General features: G+C 39.8%; 1 protein-coding gene across 3 annotated transcripts in view; it reads left to right on the top strand.

Moving 5' to 3' along the window:
* LOC109433484 (fasciclin-3) overlaps positions 1–21441 on the top strand; it is a 381470-nt gene that overhangs the window by 274679 nt on the left and 85350 nt on the right. For all 3 annotated transcript variants that reach the window (XM_029875815.2, XM_029875816.2, XM_019709906.3), the window contains exons 2-6: positions 19137–19251; positions 19503–19711; positions 19795–19926; positions 19987–20178; positions 20241–20419. In XM_029875815.2, coding sequence (XP_029731675.1) covers positions 19137–19251; positions 19503–19711; positions 19795–19926; positions 19987–20178; positions 20241–20419 — 827 coding nt within the window. The remainder of the gene's footprint in view (positions 1–19136; positions 19252–19502; positions 19712–19794; positions 19927–19986; positions 20179–20240; positions 20420–21441) is intronic.

Raw genomic sequence — 21441 nt, 5'->3', positions numbered from 1 at the left:
AATCAATCAATCTAATCTTCTCGAAACTATTCCAGGAACTTCTTCTGAAATTCTCCCCATAATTGCTCCCAGGACTTTTCCAGGAAACTTTCTCCAAGCATTACACCTGGTATTTTTTTAACAATTTCCTTCCGTCTTCCCAGCATTACTCCAGATGAATATCTGAAAATCTCCCGGAATTCTTCAGGCAATTCCTAAGAGGAAGTATAACATGCAATATACGGATTTTTTCTCAGAATGACTCTCACCGGGAATTGTTCCAGGGAATTTATACCGGAGTTCTTACACGAAATCTTGCTGGATCTATTTTAGTACCATCTTCCAAAAAACCTAATAAGATACCTTTCAGAATTCTTTCAGAAACTTCTAACGAAATTCTTCCCAGGTTTTTTCCCGGAATCCACAAAACGGTTCGTTCGTTTTTAACATATTCCATCCAAAACTCTTCCACAACTTTTTCCCCTCAATTCTTTCAGAGATGTTTTTTGAAGCTCTTCTAGAAATCATAAGAAAATATAGCAGAAGATTCCCAAAACGGATTTCAAAAATACACCTTATATGCACCAGAAAAAAAAGGTTTAAACAGGTAATTCGTGAAGTGCTGGCGAGAAAAAAAAATCTTCGTCGTTTTCTGATCGGCGTTGGAAATTTTGTTCGGCGGCGTGGAAAAATATGAACAGCGGCGTGCCGAGTCAACTTGACGTTCGGCGGCGGCGTGTAAAAATCGTCGGCGACGGCGGCACGACGCGGCGGCGCACACGTCTACTTGGGAAGATTCCCAAAGCAATTCTTGAAGATTTCCCGAAAGAATTCTAGATGGACTTCAGGAAAGAAATCCGGAACAAACATTTAGGAGAATTCTGGTAAGAGCATAGGAAAATCTTCGAGTGTAACCCTTGGTACAATGTCGTAAGAAGCATTGGAAAAACTCTAGGGGAAAGTCATGGAAAAAGTTCATCAGAAATCTGTAGAAGATTTGCAATAAATGCCTCTGAATATATTCAAGGATTAATACTATGAAAAACTCTGGGATAAGTTTTTTTTAATAATTCCGGAAGATGACCCTGTAAGAACTCCGGACGATAGGAATCTGTGGGAGAATTTTAAAAAGAAATCTACGGAAAGTTTTTGTAAAGAACTTTTTAAGAAGTTCCAAAAGCATAAATGCTATAATTCCGGAGCAATTTTATCACATGTATCCGGGATGAATCTTTACAAGAATTCCAGGATAAATGCTTGAAAAAGTTCTAGGGGAAATGTTTACAAGAGAGTTCCAAAGATAACCCATGGAAGAAATCCGGAAGCATTTTCTGTGATAATTTCGAAGTGAGTCACTGGAAGTATTTTTAGAGAAATTTCTAAAGAATTCCGGGAAGAATCCTTGGCAGAATGTTAAGGGGAGCTAAAGCCTGAAAACATCTGAACATTTTCGAGAAAATGTTTAGAATATTTCTGGGAGAATCTCTGGAAGAATTTTGGAAAAAAAAACCTTGTAGATTTAAATAGAAATAACTGCCTAAAAATATTGGGAAAATGGAAGAAAAAAAAGTAAAAAAAAGTTCCATTCAGAGTCTCTGTTGGTATTTCGGAAGGTATCACTAGAGGCATTCTTTAAGAAATCACGGAGCAAATTCCCGATGGTTTACATAGAAGAAAATCTGGGAAAATCCCTGAAAAAATCGGGAAGCATATTTTGAAAAAAAATGTTAAAAAAATCCTTAGCTAGAATCCGGAAAAAATACCCAAAGAATTCGGAGAATTAACTGAATGAATTTACTGATATATTTCCAAGAAAACATCATGGGAAAATTGCGAATAGCGTCCCAGAGAGCATGGCGAGAGAAATTTATGAAAGACATCCGGGAACAATCAGAGAAAAAAACAAGGAAAATCCTTTTTCGAAGCAATGCTTGGAAGATTTCCGGAAGAAATGCCTGAATGAATAGTAAAAGGGAACTCAAGAAGAATTCTTGGAAAAAAATCTTGGAAAAATTCCGCGAAGAATTGTGAGTGAATCTATGTAAAAATCAGGGAATAATTTATAGAAACAAAAATATCGGAAGGATTCATTTTACTAATACCACCTACTCATACTAAACGATCGAATTTTTCGATCGTTTAGTATGAGCAGGTGGTACTAGCGCTTTCACAGCGTATACATAAGAGTTAGAATATGGCGTCCTTGGTGATAATTATAGGAAAAACAATAAACTTCAAGTTTGCCGAAAATTTCAATATTATGCTTCTGAACCGAGTTATGGACAAATGAGTCAAACGGTTGCCAAGTGATCGAAAACATCTTTGGTTTTTGAGGAAGAGTTTCCGGAAATTCTCTCTTCTCCGCAGATTCTTACAGAAGTATTTTTTGAAAATACACTCAAAAATTTTGAAGTATTTTTTTAAAGGTAACATAAAGGAATATTTGAAAATTTTCTAACAAGATTTCTAAACAAATGTTACTGAAGCAATTTCGGAATCGTTGGAGGATTTACTGGACGAACCTCTCGGGAAAAACCTGGAGGAACTCCTTGAGATGGCTACAAAATAATATCTAAAACAATTTAATGGAAAACTTTTGGTGAAATTCATGGAAAAAATCCTGAAGAAGTTTCTGATACAATCCATGAAGAAATTTCTGAAGGAAGTTGCTGGAAAAAATCTTCGAGAATCCGTAAAAAAAATGCAAACAAAGGTTTTGGATAAGTTCTTGAAACAAAATCTCAATAAATTTCTGAAGGAATTCCTGGAGGATGATTTGGAACAAACCCTGAAAGAGCTCCGGGAGATACTTTTGGAGGGTTTTTTAAAAGATTTTTTTTTCAAAATATCTGAAAGGTATCATTAGCATTAGCATTAGCATTAGCATTAAGCAAGTCGCACAAATTCGTAGGTGGTACAGCCCTGGATCGCTGTTATGAGGGTTGCATCTTCCATGTCCGTTAACAAAGCACAAAGATTTAGGACTAATCTCTGACTCTTAGACAAGATTGACGCAATCCTCCAACGGTCGAGTGCTGTCCTGGCCACGTCCTTGCGACAGCTGAGGGATGGGAAAGGAAGATTAGTTGGACACCTATGAAAGTACATAGAGACCTCTACATTCTTTCAGGCCTAGGCGTCACGGGAATTTGGATGTTAGTGGAAGGGTAAAGTTCAAAGGAAACGTTTGGTCAACGTTCAGGTGCACGCAATATTTTTGGTGGATGTCTGGTTCCTTTCCTAATTCCTTGTTGGGTGTTCGATTCCAAATCTGAAATAAAAAGTAAAATTATAGTTTTTTAAATGGCGATAGGCTCACAACAGTAACATAATTACAAATTACCTGAATCCTCCTGAAAGAGATGGTTTATTAACAATGAAAAACATAACATGTAAAGGACAAAAAAAGGAGAGCAAATTGTGATCTTGGATTTTTTCTGCATTTAAATTAACAAAGCTAAAAAAATACAAGATCAAAATTTGTTATGGTAGATCTTACGCCGTAACGCACCATTATAAGGTGATCTACCCACGTTACGGGACTCAAAATATCTGAAAGGTATCAGTGGATAAAAGACCATAAAGCAGTTTCCGTATCAAATTTTAATCAAATGGAAGAATTCTTGAAGCAATCACCAAAAGAAAATTGATTTGTTTGGAATTTTTTAAAGGAAACTTTGAAGCAAGCTTTGAAGCAATGCCATTTAAACAGGAGATGTGCAGTAATTTTAAGATTTTAAATTTTAAATTATAAGAAGAATTTCTTGTGATATACCTGGGGAAACGCCAAGAAATAAATACTAAAGTGATTTCTGAAGGTCCTCCTGATAGAATCTCTGAACGTTCCCCGAAAAATTCTGAAACAATCTCTGAAGGAAGGTTTCTATAAATCCCAAGAGAAGTTTACGAGCCAACCTCTGGAGGAACTTCCAGAAGAATCTCTTGACAATTTTTGGTAGAAATTCCTGAAAAGAACCCAAAGGGACTATGTAGAGAAAATCATTTAGGAACATCTCGAGGAACTCCAACAAAAAAAAAAGAAATCTGAAATTCTCAAGGAGTCGAAGAAATTCTATTCCAAAGAATTATCGTCCTGATTAGAAAAAAATCATCCATACAGTGTAAATATAAGGTTCAAGTTTAGAATAATTTCCTTACGGGCATACCAGTATGAGGGGCCCTGGTATTTGAAAACCTGGAGTGAGTGTTGCCATGCCAACTCTGGTCTTAAATAAGTTTTAGAAAAGAATATCCTTAGAAGAGACGTGTGACTTTGTGAATTTTGTTCTAAATGATTTTTTGATAAAGGATTCTCTCTAAAATTTTTAGCAAAATTCTTTTATTGACGTTCTTTTAAAGACTAGCAGTAGCAATTCACAAAAAAAATTAAAAAAAAGCTCACGCCGATTACGCCGCCGCCGCCGCCGCCGCCTCAAATTACTATGAACGCGGCCGATGAAATCTGCTTCGGCGCACACCTCTATTCCCAAGGATTCCTACCGGAATTCTTTCAAGTATTCCTCTCGAAATTGATCATGGCATTATTCACAGGAGTCTTTTTGGAAATCCTTCAAACTGGCTCGGTCGTTCTGCTGCTGGTGGTCCGTTGCTTACTCACACGTGCATACAGTTGCGAAAGTTATCGGAACATATTTTCAATATTTTCGAAAATTATCCACACTCAACACAATTTCAAATATTTTTCGGAATCCAGTTGAAAAAATATGGTGAAAATTCAAACGCAGTACTTTGAGAAAATCAGGATGGTATCAATATTTTTGAGAATAATTTTTTTACAGGCCCAAAATTGAAAATATAGGGATAAAAATATAATTGTCGATATATATTATATTTCAGAGGGCCATATTATAATTTATTGATGATCACTGTAATAGGAGAACCGAAATTAAATGACCCTGCTACAAAATAGAGCATCCAGAACATTTTCAACTAATTTTAGAAACACTGCTTACGACGCTATTGAAATGTTTCAAGCAGCGGTTTCTTGAGAAATTTAGTAACTGTTTATGGATCTTGTTAGATCAAATTGCCAAATTTCTTTTTATTGCAATAATAATATTTGGTTTGTGAAGGTTGAACTCGAATACTTAAGAATACCAATACTTTCAACCAATTTTATTGTTAACTGTTTAGTACATAAGATGCTCACGAATATGAAATAGATCTCTTTTGAATATAACTGTCGCAGTGTTAATATCTAAATCATCGAAGAATACCTAAGGGCGTCGAGGTTCGAAGTCCAGTCGCTAGATTTTCGTTTCACCATTTCACTTAGTCGATCTCAGTTCCGTAGCGGAAGTTTTGCTTTAACAGTAGCAATACTATGGAATTTATTTTTTTTTCCTAAATTTTAGAATCTGCGAAAAAGATTAGTGTCGGTAAATCGGTAAAGGAAGACATTTAAGGGAGGACAGTAGAACATGGAATGAAAAAAGAGGACATGTCCTCCCAAAGGAAGGATACCTGTCCTATCCATTCCTCGAGCTTCTGGATCAAGTAAATACAGCTTAATCGCGGCTATTCGTTGCATCTATATTACACTGTGTTAGGATTTGGGGGAAATACATTAAAAGTATAATCGATTATTAGGACTAATCGATTAATTATATCCGATTAATCGTTACCGGTAATCGACAAGACATCAGCATAATCGATTACAGATTAATCGATTATTTGTAATTTTGCGACATTACTAAGTGCATCCACAAAGTGAAAGATCGACCTCGGCGACTTCTTCTTCGCGAGTTGCCACTTTTTGTGCGGGGGTGAAAGCACGAAATAAAAGCTCCAAACCTGAGTTAGTATACATGAAAAGCAAACACAAAACAACACGATGTATGCGTGTGTGGTTCCATATGCAAACATCAACAAAGAATCACGTAGGACGACGATGGACGGTAGTAGACCGTCGCAACTAACCGAATTGAGGGCTGGTTGAGGCAAACCGGTTTGCAAGTTTTTAGTTCACGTCCCCTTGCCCACTGCATTGTATCAAAGCTTCAAGGGTGTTGGCGGTCGCTCTTTGTATGCAAATGTTTGAATCGTGATTGTTGTCGTTCGTCGTTTGGGCAGCCGTTTCCAATGTTTGAGGACTACAACAGCGCTCCCAACAAAGCCATCATTGAGACTTCCAGGTCACGGACTTTATTTCCACCAGGATAATGGCGCACAATTCCTTCATCACCATTCACCGAGATCCACAAATTGACTTTACCTTTATCAAACAAAAACCTCTGCCGCAGGTCAAGCTTGGCTAACGAAATCTGACCCAACAACTATCGGTTTAACTTCATTTTCCGACAGAGTGCCTCAAAAGCTGTTGCCACGTAACTTTCCAGCAGGCGCAAACCGCCCTAAGCCGACCGGTCGGTCCCAAAAATTTCATCAGCTGAGAAGGCAACCAAGCTAAATATGTTATCTCCAGACAACCTGCCTCCGCTTTTCCGAGGAAAAGAGTTCATTTTTTCGGGCACCGACGACAACGACCGCCTCTCCGTCCCCGACGCGATGGATATGGGCGACAGTTTAGTGAGATAGTAAACTACTTTCGCTGAGTGGCCGTGGGGGTGGATCAACAACGGAGCAAAAACAGACCTCGAGAAAAATGGGCCACTCGCCCGTCGCACGGCTACCCCCGTGGGTTACAAGGATATGGCCAGGACGGGACTATGCGTGAGGGCCGAGACTGGAGAAGCGGGGGCCAGCAGCTGCTGTAGAAAAATATAGCTCGACATGACCGTAACTGACACACTACAGGACTCGGCCATTTCCATCTCTTTGGCTCTCGGGTTTTTGGAAAGGGTGGGCGGCAAAAGTTCCCATACACTATGTTGTTCCACGTCTCCATCTCAACCCAGCCGGCACTCGAATCGAGGGCTACCACCGTGAGGGGGAGGGTGGGGGGTGGAGTCGCTTCCCACCCCTCAATCCCGGTCCCGGGGTTGGTTGTTCTGGCTGTGTGTGTTCGGTGCGGGTAAAGCCGACCACAGACAGATCATATTTTTGGTGCTGTCATTTGCTGTCAGTTAGGCGAAATTTATTGTACTTCGCGGGCAGAATATTTTTTTTGTGTGGAGCTGCAGTCCCTGGTGAACGAACGTGTGCACGCCGGCGCCGCCAGTGGGCTACCAAAACGGAGAGAGACAAGGAGAGAGATGTTCTAGCACAGGGGTTTCCAATGTGGGAAACAACGCCCGGAGGCAGCATCAACACATCAAGTTGATGGGATAATGCCCATAGGCGCCGATAAGGATATCCACAAGGAAGTTAAACATTTGATGACAATTCAAGTCTCCAAAGCTTGCCAGCGCTGAAGCTCGGAATCTATAGCATTCATTGTTATGCTATGCGATAAATACACCGTGAAGCTTGCACTACCTTAAACATAGTATGATCAGATTGATTTGAAATTCTAGAATGCGGGAAAACAAGTTATCTCAGTACTTCACATGCTGTAAAGAAATTGATGTGAACACAGCAACACTAAGAAATCATTTTGGAAACACTATCCCAGCAGAGAAAGAAGTAGTCTCTGCATTGTGGTTTCTTTTGGCGATGAAAAATGTGGGTACAGCAATGATGTAAGGCCTGCAAAGTGGTGGACAACGGTAAATGTTGAATATCATTAGCGTTGAATAATTCGTCATTGAAATCATCGTCATCATGAAACATTTGAAAGCAGCTTTTTCGATCAAAACTAATGTTTTGGTTATAAAGATGTATTCTTGAATTGTGGGACGGTAAGAAACATACTGGAAACATTTGTAATCAATTCGAAAGAACAGAATGTTGGTAAATTGACAAATTAAAAGATACATTTGAGAAAAAATCACGTTCTGATGGGGTTTGAACCCACGACTCCGTATTCGCTAAACCGGCACTTTAACCAACTAAGCCAATGAACAAGTAACAATTCAGCTGAATAGAAAGCAAAACTGACTCCGAGCCCACACCACGAACATTCCCTTTTTCACAAACCCATCACTTTTTCGGCTTATATGCCAGAAAATGTGCATGGTGTGGGCTGTTCTGTGGCTTAGTTGGTTAAAGCACCGGTTTAGCGAATACGAAGTCGTGTGTTCAAATCCTACCAGAACGCATTTTTTTCTCATCGCACAATTTGTCAATAAGCAAACCTTCTAATTAATTACAAGTTTTTTTCAGTATGTTTCAGACATACCAGCAATTCTGGTATATGCACAGTAAAGGGCAATATGTAACATTGTAGGTAGACAACCATCTCAAAAGTATATAAAGTATATAAATGTTGGCAATCTTACCTTCTCTTTCGTAGCCCACCCACAATTTTTCAAATTTCCCAAGAAACATCTATCTATGCATATACAACTCTATTTCTGTCTGTCTGTCTGTCTGACCCTTATGGATTCGGAAACTACTGAACCAATTGACCTGAAAATTTGCACACAGGAGTTTGTTCGGACGGTGAAGGTTCATGGAAGAGGTCTGAGACCTCTCAGCGCTCTGAAAAGAGGGGCTCCCATACAGATGACTTTGCGGGTCACTTCTCAATGAAGCTTTTAAGCCTTTTGTGCCGCCCTTCTGATAATCCTCCGGATAGTATCCAGCCTTGCGTATCTCTAGTCGTAAGAACACAAATGCAATGAAGTTTGCGTCGTTTGCGTTTCTTCTTGAGGATATGGGTTCCTGGATTTCTTCTGGAGTTTTTCTCAGTGATCCTACAGCATCTCGTTCCACATGTTTTCCTGATATTGTTTTCAGAGTCTCTCCCGAAGTTTTCCCATAGTTTGTTCTGCGTTTAATTTAAAGAAATTTTCGTGGGATATCTCCCAGGATCTTCAGTCTTCATCGGAGTTTCTCTTCGGATATCGCGCTCAGTTGTTGTCGCGGAGTTTCACCTAGAGTTTCTCTCGGGATTATTCTTCAATGATTTCCCGCATTTCCCCGTGGTTTGTCCAACAATTTCTGCGGGAGTTATACCTGAGAGTTCTACCAGAGCACTGCCAAAATTTGTTCAGGGTTTTTCTGTAATTTCTACAATTAACATACCAGAATTTATACAGTATTTTCAGGAGGATATTTCTTAAAGGTTCTCGTGAGTTTTCTGTTGAAGTTTCTCCTGAGATTTCTCTCGGAGATATTTTCTGGTGTTGCTCGGGTCGGGACGCCTCTCAGAGGATTCTCTGGATTTATCCTGGACTTTTCCAAAGTTATTTTTGGAGTTTTCTTCTACAGTTCCTTTTGAAATTTCTGCTGATTTTTTTCATGGAGATCTTTTCGCGCTTTCTTTCAGAAATTTGTTTCGGCTTTTCCTCGTAATGGTTGGCAACATTTCTTGTAGTGATTCGGCTGAAATTATATTTTAGAAATTTATCTATCAATTCTCCCAATATTCTTTCCCGAAACGCTACCAACAATTGCCCCAAGATTCTGGGTGTTCCTTCTGGGATTTTTCAAATAATGAGCTTGGTGGTTTGATGGCGACCGCTTCTGATTCATGTGCTGAAGGTTCTGGGTTCAATCCCTTGTTCGTCCCTTTCCTGTTACTTTTTATCTTTCTAACTACTTTCTCTCTCTCCTATATATACATTTCACGTATATTCGTATGTTCGTAGTGCTAGAACCAGAAGCGAATTACCAAAAAGCCATTTCTCTTTCTTCCAACTTTCGTCACAGCACAGTGTCATTCTATCATATAACGCCTACAAGTTATGCAACCAAGCAAACTGTGCCGCTTCACAGTAACCTTCACACAATCTATCACTCTACGCCTGGCAGCCATGCACCAACGCATGAATCGTGTGCCGCATGAACTTTTGCAGATACAGAGGACTCAACGGCCTGTTGGCACTTTCCTCACCTTTCCCACATTGACCTGCAATCTGACGCAGCAGGCGCCATTGCCGCCTAAAAATACAAGACCACCAACGCTCACACACTGAAGATGCCCGTTACTCCCAAGCAGCTATCTCATTGGTTCCTTGTGTAAGTGTAGCTGATCTGACGATACTGGAGTAGCAACTGTGGGCGGTCCCTGGGTCCTTCCTGGGGTATTTCAGAAATCGCTTGGGAAAAATCCCTAGAAAATAGCGGATAAAATGAAATCTTACAAAACTGGAAGGACGCATGCACCATATATGTCATATTTCCATTTTTAAGGTTCACGAGAGTTTCAAAAGGGTTTAGATTAAAGGGAGCTTCCAAGGGAGTTTATGTATGTTTTAGAGGCTTATCAAGGCTGTTCGGTGGATTTCAGGGAGGTTCCGAAGTAGTTTCCGTTGCATTGAAGGAACGCGTCTGAATTCTTAAAACGCCCCTTCAACCTCTTGTGATCTAGAGAACATCCCTGGAACTGTAAACCTACCGGAACCCCGTGAAACACCCCTGGAATACTCTTCTGAAAGTGCTTGAAACCCTTTTGTGACGTCCATGCTCTTCCAAAACTCCTTGAGATACTCTGGAACACATCTTAAACGCCCTGAAACCCCAGGAACACTCGAAAAATGCTCTGAAACCCTCTGGTACACCTCTGCAATCGCTTAACCCTTTGGAGCCGGAGGGATCAATATGACTCCGGCGGTGAAATCGAGCATAACAAACGTATTCGAGGCCAGGGGGGTTGCGGCAACAGTGGTGAAACTATCCTGCTAAAAAGGGTTAAAACGCCAGAAAAACCACTGAAATCCCCTGAAACACTCCTGGAAACTCCTGGTAAGCACCTAAAACCGCCTATAATGCCCTAGAATACCACTAAAATTTCTTTAAGGCACTTTGAGCGCCTGTCAATTGTCCTGTAAATCTGCTGTAATTCCGCTTGAAAACCTCTGAAGTCCGCTGGAGTGCCTCTCAAACTATTTGAGAATCCCTGGATCACCACTGAAATCTCCTGGGACACTCTTGAAACACCCCTGAAATCATCTGTAACGCTCCCAAAGTTCCCTGAAAACGCCCGGATCGCTATAGAAACCCTATGTGACGCCGCTGAAATGCCATAGAACACTCCTGAATCTTCCGGGAATCCCTTTGAAGCCGCTGGAACACCGCTGAAGTCCCTGAACCCCCTTGACTTCCTTTGGAACGCTCCTGAAACTCTTTCAATCCCCCTGAGACTATTTAGAATACCCCTAGAACTGGAACTTCCCTGCAGTGGAATTGACATTCTTGCTAAAAGTTTAGCTAATGCCAGTGTTCAACAATTGGATCTGGGACTTAAGCTACCTCGTCAATAAATTCAAAAACATGTCCAATTTGAAAAATTCGACTTTTTTTACTTTGTGATTTGAAAGATCATCGAGAAAAGGGGTTACTCAAAAAATACCTTATTCTATGCTTATGGATCAGCCACTTTCTATTATAGTATAATAAATAGTAATACACTAGAACTCCAAATGGCGCTGTAGTCAGTTTTCCTATTTAATTATTTTAATAACTTTAATTGCAATAATTCACTATTTTAAAGTGTCCATCTTGTAGAGGACCTTTTGTTATGGTAAACAAAATTAACTTGACACTTCTAGTACCGCTGCTGATGCGGTAAGGGCGAGGCAAACTAGATGTTAGTCAAACGAACAGCCGCGACATTGGACTTCTGTGGCTAGTTATTCTACTGTATAATACGGTATGCGTTTTTTAAATAATCTGTACCGTGTTTTTGTTTCGCGCAGGAGCCCAAAAAGCCATAACCAGATACTAAGTGACCTCATTATGCTTATCAACAGGGAAGACGGGATAAAGGCAGTGGCCATAACATAGGAGACCAACTACCACTGCCGGCCTTCACCATATAACTTAATCCACAGACGGGACCGATTTGATCATTATCTTCCTCCAATGCTACCGGGTGCCGGCCGCCGTCTGTATCGACAGACACAGACATCCGATGGGATTGGATATTTAGTATCTCAAAAAGTCATGTTGTTAGAAGAAGGTTTTTTTTTCCAGACGACTGATTTCTCGACCCCAACCAACAACCTGACGGAGAGCGTCGTCGTCGTCCCAAAACGATGGAAAGCGATGATGTTTCGTCGATTTTTCGCTCGATTCGTTTCGATTGGATGCCACGGCCAGATGAGTTCTCGCTTGTTTGGTTTGGTTGGTTTTTCCTTATATTTTCATTGAGTCGGATGGCGAAATGGGATGAAATGTCAACCGTCAACCATCAGTCGCCATCGTTGCCTCCGCCGTCGATGTCGTCATCAGGTGACGGACGTAGACAGTTTTTGCTTTTTTTTTGAAATGCTGGATTTTCCTTTTCGTTCTTTTGACAAGAAAGCTTATGTATTTTGACGTACGTCTGCCTGAGGCTGATAACGTTTTCGTTTCGAGGTGAATATATTTTCATGATTGGTTATGTCAAAACTGAAGAGTCTTGGCGGAAAATGTGACAATTTTAATGCATATCCCCAAAAATTCTATACATAAAAAAGCCATTCTTCTTTATGGCTCTACGTCCCCACTACTGGGACCGCCTCGCTTCAACTTAGTGTTCTTCGAGGGATTCCTTTGCCTGATACACTATGCCCAGAGAGTCGAGAAAACGTTCTCGACCGGAACGGGAATCGAACCCGCCATCTCCGGATTAGCGATCCGTAGCCTTAATGACTAGGCTAACTGGAGACCCCCATAAAAACAGTGAAAGATGTGAAAAAAAGAGAACAGAATCAAAACTAGCTAGCAATCATTTGATGATTTGTCGTTTTGCAGCATTCAACAAATTAAGTAACGTTTCCATGGAAAATCGTTAGGCAAAATATCTATTACCAACCACCACATGAATTAATTGCCACTAATGTAAAATACTTGTTCATTTTGCACCGCAATCGTACTAAGCACAACTGTACACTGCACTGGTATCTCCAACAGATAGATATCAGTTTCATCGTCCGCCTCCAACGATTTGTTGCACACGGTGCCAACTAACCGTAAGAAAAAAAAATAGCTTAGTAATCCTATCATGCGATAAAGTTTCATCACATTAAACACTTTGCACTCTCGAGGCAGCACCACCTATCTGAGATTGCATTTGGCACCCTTCATCTCACTTTCAATCTCCAATCTCCCCACCTACTCTCGTGACCTGGGTTTCCGAGGAAAGACGCATTCCACACGCAATGTCAGTAAGGAGGGTACCGACCAATTAGCGCCACCCGGTGGAACAATTTTCCCTTTCGCACCTCGAAAGGAAAATCTGCAAAACCGACTTTTCTACACATTTGTTTTGGACCTCGTTTGCCCGGAGAGGCGTCTCTGATTTCAGAGGAATCAATTTCATCAGTTGCAGTGGCGCGACATGGTCAATCCCTCTCTGTAACGAAGCTGTCATGAACTAGGTTCCGCTAACCACCGCGCACGATAAGAAAAAGAGAGTAATCAGCGCCGGAGTTCGAACCCCCCTCAGGCAGGAAGCCAATTGGAACGGTGCGGTGTTAGTTTGTCACGGTTGGTTTGCGGGAGATTTGGTAATGACTCATTTCCTTGACTTTGAGAGCAAAAGTGGACACCAGCACTGCCACCAGACCGACCGGTTGAATGAACACAAGCGTTACGAAATACGGTGCGTAGCTAATCAATTTGGAGGCGAGGCTGGGTCTGAGGAATTTTAAAAAGGTGTGAAAAGTATGACACCTGGGCGCGATGCAGAGCCGGTAAACGGAGTAACAGATCGTTAACCTATGGTAGAAAGTTAAGCATCAGAAAAAAAAAATCATCGATCCAGAATTGAACCAAACGTCAATGGTGATTCAAAACCTTACCAAGAGAACTTCATTTAATGCTGCAAGCCTTCGTTCAGATGTGTGTACCTAAATATAAACGTGCTTCGGAAATCGTAAAATATTGCGTTTCCAGTCACACAATGCAATGGTACTGTATGACTAGAAATGTCATCTTTTACGGTTTTCGGAGTAGATTATTCCCGGTGCCTACGTCCTCCACAGCGTTATGCCCATCCGTCAGAATGCTCCCGTGCTTAATCCTGTACATACTCGCAGACTCGCCGCAAGGATCCGTTACGAGTTGCGTACAGCTTCTGGTAGATGCTCACATTCGTTCCGTACCATCGCACTTAGCTTAGGGATTTTTTTTATTGCCGTACGGGTTTGGGCCGAAGGGTCTCAGATTTTCATGAAACTTTTTCCACAGGCAGGGTTCCTGGATATATGAATGAAAAAATAAGAAAAATTCAGAGCCGCCTATTTTCCCGGAAAATTCAGGAGGATTTTTTTTGTTTTCCTCTGACACTAGTTACTTTGAAAAATCATAGCTCAAGAACGAAGCATCGTAGAAACAAAGTTTTTTCTATGAAAATAAAAGCAAATTTTCTCAGAAATACAAAAAAAAATAACTGGAGCAAAAATTCCACAAAATTTTCCACTGTTGAGAAAATTAGAAAAAGAAAGCCGGAAAAACTATGCTGCACTCGTGGGAAATTTTCAAAAAACATATCTTTGAGAAGGTTGCTTCATAAGCTTCAATCGCTGAAGTTTTTGGAATGCACTTCTTTTTCGTTTTTGAGTTATGGCCAATTTTGTAAAAAATGTCCAAATATGCAATATAAGCTTTTTCTTAGAAAAATCATAACTCAAGGTCGAAGCATTGTAGAATCAAGGTTTTTTTTTCAAAGAAAATAAAAGCGATTTTTCCCAGGAATAAAAAAATATGAACTGGAAAAAGTTTTCCACAAAATTTTCAACCGTTGAGAAAATTCATTAAGAAAATCCGGAGAAACTATGCCCAAACTCAAGGAAAATTGTAAACAAATATATTTTTGAGAAGGTAATTTCATAAGCTTTAATCGCTGAAATTTTTGGAATGCACTTTTCCTTTGTCCCTGAGTTATGGCCAATTTTGTGAAAAATGACCATATTTCATATGGAATTTTTCATAAAATTGGCCATAACTGAGGAAAGAAATAAAAAAGGCATTCCAAAAACTTCAGCGATTGAAACTTATGAAATAACCTTCTCAAGCATATGTTATTTAAAATTTTCTGCGAGTTGGGGCACAGTTTTTCCTGCTTTTCTTCATGAATTTTCTCAGCGGTGGGAAGTTTTGTGGGAACCTTTTTCCAGCTCATGTTATTTTTTTGAATTCCTGAGAAAATTTGCTTTCATTTTCATAAAAAAATACTTTGTTTCTACGATGCATCGTCCTTGAGTTAAAGAAAAGGCTTATATGGCACAATTGGACATTTTTTACAAAATTGGCCATAACTCGAAAACGAAAAAAAAGAGCATTCCAAAAATTTCAGCGATTAAAACTTATAAAATCACCTTCTTAAAAATATTTTTTTTTTGAAAATTTTCCATAAGTTAAGGCATAGCTGTTCTGGATTTTCTTAACGAATTTTCTCAACGGTTTCTGAAATTTCGTGGAAAACATTTTCCAGTTCATATCTTTTTTTTGATTCTTGAGAAAATTTGCTATCATTTTCTTAAAAATAAACTTTGTTTCTAATGTGCTTCGTTCTTGAGTTATGTTTTTTTCAAAGTAAGTAGTGTCAGGGGAAAACAAAGAAAACCACCTAAGTTTTCCGGGAAAATAGACGACCCTGAATTTTTCTCAATTTCATTTCATTTTTTATTCATATATGAGCCCGGCTTGTGAAAAAAGTTACATGAAAATTTGAGACCCTTCGGCCCTACGATAATAAAAAAAATCCTCATATCAGATATTTATGCTTCTGTTTGTATCAATTTACGTTCTGCCGGGCTGCACTAGAGATTACTCCAGAAATGAATGTTGAAACTTTTTGTAATAAAACTTTCCCTGAGATTCTTCCGACATTGGTCAATGGATTCCACTTAAAAATTCTCCAGGATTTCTTTTAGAAAATTCTTCAAAGGATTTCTTTTCGAAGTTCTTTAGAATATCTTCCATGAATAGCTTCCGAATTTCCTCCAGAATATTCTTCTGAATTTTTGTTGCAGCCCTGAATAATACCTCCATAGATTTTTTCAGGAATCGGTACGAAAATTCTTTCAGGAAGTCATCCACGGATTTCTTCAGAAATGGTTTCAGCAATTCTATAAGAAAATCAAAAGCTCTCCCAAAAAAAATTTCCAAAAATTTCTTCAGAAAATGTTCTCCAGGCTCTTTGAGAAATTCTTCCAGGGTTTCTTTGGGATATTTCCCTGGAGATTCCTTTAAAAAATCCTTTAAAAAATGAGACTCTTCCATAAATTTGTCTAAAGATACCAAGTACAAGGACATCTTCTATGGATTTCTTATAAAATCAATCTGTGAATTACTTCAGAAATTCGGTCTTGAAATCTTAGTTGTTTTAGAAACTAATCGAGCGTTTTTTTTTTCAAAAAATATTCCTGGGCTTCTTTAAGAAATTTCTTCAGGTCTTTCTTCAAATATTCCCTGCTGAATTTCTCCATAATTGTTTTCAACAATTCTTTAAGGTTGATCTTTATGGATTCCTTCTAAAACTCCACCAAGAATTACTTAAGATTCTTTTAGAAAAAAACATCAAAATTTTCTCAACTTCTTTCTCTCTTCCTTCAGAATATTGTAAATACAGGAATTTATTTCGGAATCCTTTTGATTCTTTGATTAATTCTTCCAGGAGTTTCTTCGGAAAATTCTGCAGATATTCCTTCAGAAATTCGCTCAGATTATTCATCAGTCCACCAGAGATTTGTTAAGTAATTGCTCTGGAGATTCCATTGACAATTTCTACATGAATGTATCCAGAATTTTCTTCTGGGATTCATCCAGAAAATCCTGCAGAAATTCCTTCACAGCTTCCTGCAGAAGTGCATACAGAGATTCCTTCTGGGTTCTTCAGTTAGTTCTTCATGTATTACCAATGAAATGTATCCGGCATTTCCTCTAAGAATAACTCCACTAATTTCTCCATTCCTTAAAAAATTTGTTCCAAAAATATTCCCTAGAAATTTTTACGGATTTTTTTTTAGACATAGCTTTCAGACAGGGCTTTCTTCTGAAATTACTTCGAGTACCTAGATATTTTCCAGATCTCAAGAGATTTCTTCAAAATTATAAGATTTTTTTCTGGAATAACAGCAAAACATTCCTTCAAAAGTTCTTCCACGGAGTTTTCGGAAATTATGCAAAACATATCTTTACGAATCCTTTTGGAATTACTTCTTAAAATCCTCCCTGGGTTTCTCCAAGAATTCTTCAAGAAATTCCTTCGGTGATTCATGCAGAAACTGCTGCAAGGATTTGTTTTTCAGAAATTGCTCTTGCGGTTGCATTAGAAATATCTTCTGATATGTCTTTAGAATAGAATCTCTTAAGGATTCGTAGGAGGAATTTTAGAAGGAATTTCTGAGGTTTCAGGCTGAATCTATTGAGAAATCGCCTAAGAAACTCCTGAAAAAGTCCTAGCAAAAATTCCTGGGGGTATTCCGGCAAGAATCTCTGGAGGAATCCCTGTCGAAATTTAGAAAAAAAAAACCGTTGACAGGGATGTATTCTGAAGGGATGGTAAGAGGAATCTTTAGACGAATTCTTGCTTAAATCATTCTAAGGAATGCTACAAGGATCTTCGTTTTGTGAACATTCCCTGGAGGTAATCATGTAGAATTTTCTTGAAATGTTGAGAAGAATTCTTGCCTAAAGAATGTCCTTGCCGAAAAAAAAAATTAGAAATGTTTCGTGGAATAACAATGCATGGAGGGGTTTTCCTTAATTTTATAAATTTAGCGCAAAAGTGTTATCATTCCCTCAGGGGCGTACCACTATATGGGAGCTGAAATTTGGAAATCTTGAGTAACCAGTTCTAATTTTGCCATGATATCACTGCTCCTCCTTTATTGATCAGAACTGGTATGAATTGCACTAAGATCCAACTGAATAATGGACGAAGAGCACACACGGTGTCTGGCCTAAAACTACGGCTTCTACAGCCGAGGCACGTACATAAGAAAGTGGAAATGTGTTGGTGGTTTAACATCACTCATCTCATTTAGCAGTTTTATAGCAATTAATCTGCTTGTTACCCAAAACATATCGTGCATTTGAAGTGCTGCACAACTGCTGTCAGATTTTTAATAGCATTTCAATTGCTGATATAGGGCAGTTTAGCAGTCGAACTTATATGATACGACAGTAAGCAGGTCGAATGCAGATATAAAACAGATATATGACTTATTGAAATGCTTATTTTGTACCTGGGTAGTCTTCACAACACAGCAGTTCATTGAATGAATCATAGAAATTGATAAATTCGACTACAGGCATAATGATTCTTGTCATTATTAATGCGTGTAGCACATTGGTGATGCATTACAAGCATTCATGTGGCCAGGTCTACTGTGTAGCGTTCTTAAAAATGGATGTGGAAGCAAATTTCTTATTTGATTCCACAATTAAGACATAGGAGAGGGGCATCTCTAATCATTAGTGCTTCTGTGTTCATCTAACTGTCTAAAAAAAATCACAGTAATATTGAAGTCTTTTACGGACATGAGGGGAGACAACCACTCAGCAGTGACGCATACAACCCAAACGATAATAATTTCGCGACAGTACATAGCGATTTACGATCGTTCATATTGACTGCTTGACTGAAGCTGACTCTACCACCGGCTAGACTAAAAGCAGTCGAGTTGACAACTGATTCGCGAAAAATGTCGTGCTTCATGGATGGGGGTGCGACTCGTAACATAGCGGATTGAAGATACGCAAAAAATCGGAACGCGGCCTGGAACGGTATTGTTTGGATAACTGTGACTTGAATAGACTACTGGAGTGAGTGGTGTTTGCATTTGTGGATTATGGACACTGCTGTATAGCAGCAGATAGCTGCGTATAGTAGCGGTGTGATGGCGGTATGACCAATAAAAGTCACTGAACTGTGCACCGACCGGCATCAGACTGAGTGATCCGTAGATGGGTCGACCAGTGGCGGCAATGGAGATGTTTGTTTTCAGCATTCGCGTGTGAATTTTAATATGGCAGTTGAGCAGCACTTTTGTTTTATGGAGTGGAATTATCCATATTTTAAAGACTACCTATTGTGTTGTGTTGGCTTGAGGAACCGTCTTTTTCTTCAACCTTTTCGTTTTTATATGACTGCTATTTCGCTCAACAGAGGGTCAAATCTAAGTTTCTTATCATTCCCATCTTAATTGAACTTCATTCAGTTTAGTAATCTTTATTTTTCTTTTTCTTTTCTCTTCCAGCCGTTATCACAGCCCAAGTGCAGGTCGACACTGATCCGAAGGAAATAGTTGTCACCGAAAACCAGCGAAATGTCAGTCTTCTGTGTCGCGTTGGACGGCCAATTCAATTTTGCACGTAAGTTCTTAATCACAGGCTGACAGTCAGCCTTGGTCTAATCTTAACCCTCATAAGATGTTAGGTTTTTTGCACCGCGATGGCGTAGTGCACGTTAAGCGTGCCTGTCTGGAACATATTGACCCTAACATCCTACAAGGGTTAATCAAGACTTCCAAAAGCATGAATGTCGCTATTGCTGGCTACGCCCATCTTGGGCACGGTCGATGTCATAGTTTACTTCTCCTAACAAATTTCACCCATCCTGACAGATTCACCTTACCGGAGAAGAATAATCAGGTGGTGCTAAATCCAGACCAGCCGGGGAGAGATGGAATGACTTACTTCGGGGCCGGTTATCAGGCGGGAGCTTGCGGTGTAACGATCGATCGGATAACGACGGCTCACAACGGGCAGTTCAAGTGTTCGCTGTTTGACACCGATCGGAGCAACGAGGGATTCATCAACGTTGTGGTTGCAGGTAGGAACATGGGTTTACCTGAAAAACAGAAAGGAGAAGAACTGTTGTAACTTTTGATTTTTAATTCTCGATTTTGATTATAGTGGCTCCTGAACAACCCCAAATTCAGCTAGAACAACCAACTTCTGCTTCGGCTTTCGAGGTCAACTCCGAAATGGTAGTGCACTGTATTTCCCGATACGGAAGCCCAGCTGCCAGTCTGTACTGGTTCTTAGGTAAGTACTGCGCATTTTCAAAATTCCCATGTTTATTAATCCAATTTTCCAAACCAACAGACGACGAACCCATCTACAACGGAATCTCCCAGCCAGAATACCACGAGGAGAACAATCAAGGCTATTCGGTCTACGTAACGCTGCGGCGACACATTCTGGCCAGTGACAGCGGCAAGCGATTGATCTGCCGTGCCAAGCACGTTGCCTACCGGGACGAGATGGCGGAAACTAGCCTTCAGATCATCGTCAACTGTAATTGGTTGAAGCCTACCACCTCGCGATCAATAAGACTAATATGGAATTGTACATTTCAGACGCACCCCAAGCCCTTCCGGAGACCACTGTACATGGATTGACGCTGGGACGCACCGTTGATGTGACCGTGCAAATTCATGCCAATCCGGCGCCACGTGTGATGTGGGTCGTGGACGGAATGACCATCGAGCAGGGTCAGGAACACGATCGGTATGCGGCTCGAGTTCCGGAGCGATTGGTGAGTAGAATTATGAAACTGTGTATACGTTAAACTGAAAGGAACAAAGCTTCTGCTGGAGGTGTCCCTTGAGGAACTCCAGAAGGAATCATTTGAGAAACACAAGGGGAGAGCATCAGAGGGAATCCTTAGGGGATTTTCAGCGAATTCCTGGAGAAATTGCACGTGGAATCCTTGAAGAAACTTTAGGAAAAAATCACGGGATAACTCCAGGAAGAATAACTATGACATTTCCCCGAATTCCATTATCCCGAATGACCCATTGCCCCGAATGTTTTTTTTTTTTAATTTTAAATGTTCTATTTTCCTGGATAAAGGAAAGTCATGCCGTTCGTCCCGGAATGATCTAGGTTTATTGATAAAATTTCATACTGTTATAACTTGAAAGAACCTATGATAAAAAGAAGGAAAAATCTCAGTTAAAAATATTAACAGTTGCAACGCCAACATATTTCCTAAAATAACGACTAGAAAGAATAACTTATGTTCAAGAAGGATACATGTCTGATGATTATATTAGCAGTTAGAATGCCAAAAAGTTCCTCAGTAGTAAGGCCAGAAAGAGCAGCCATATGCTCAAAGAGGGAAAATCTTTGTTGAAAATGTGGGTAACAACTTGGAGCCCAAAGCGGATCTCCAGATAGGCGTGGATATATAATTTGGGATAATGGATCATTCGGGGTAATGGAATTCGGGATTATGCCCTAAAGCTGGAAGAATCCCTAGGACAGCTCAAAAAGAAATCTTCACGAAAAAAAACTTCCTCGGAAAACTTTAGGGGGAACCCCGGTGGAAACTGCACTTCAGGGTATTTTCTGCAGAAACTCTCTGGAGGACTCCCGTGGAGCCCCTGAAACAAACCCCAGGAGGAATCCCTGTAAAAACTCTAGACTCATCTATAAAATATCCAGAATAGTCCTTGAAGAAACTTCAGAGAAATCTTTGAAGAAATTTGAAGCTCTCCAGGAAGCACTGCAGGTATCCCTTAAGGATCCTAACGAAAACTGATTGTGTTTAGAAAC

This window comes from Aedes albopictus, chromosome 3 (assembly GCF_035046485.1).
Source record: "Aedes albopictus strain Foshan chromosome 3, AalbF5, whole genome shotgun sequence".
Taxonomy (NCBI): domain Eukaryota; kingdom Metazoa; phylum Arthropoda; class Insecta; order Diptera; family Culicidae; genus Aedes; species Aedes albopictus.
The sequence above is the reverse complement of the archived record's forward strand: the minus strand, read 5'-3'. Positions and strand labels throughout refer to the sequence as shown.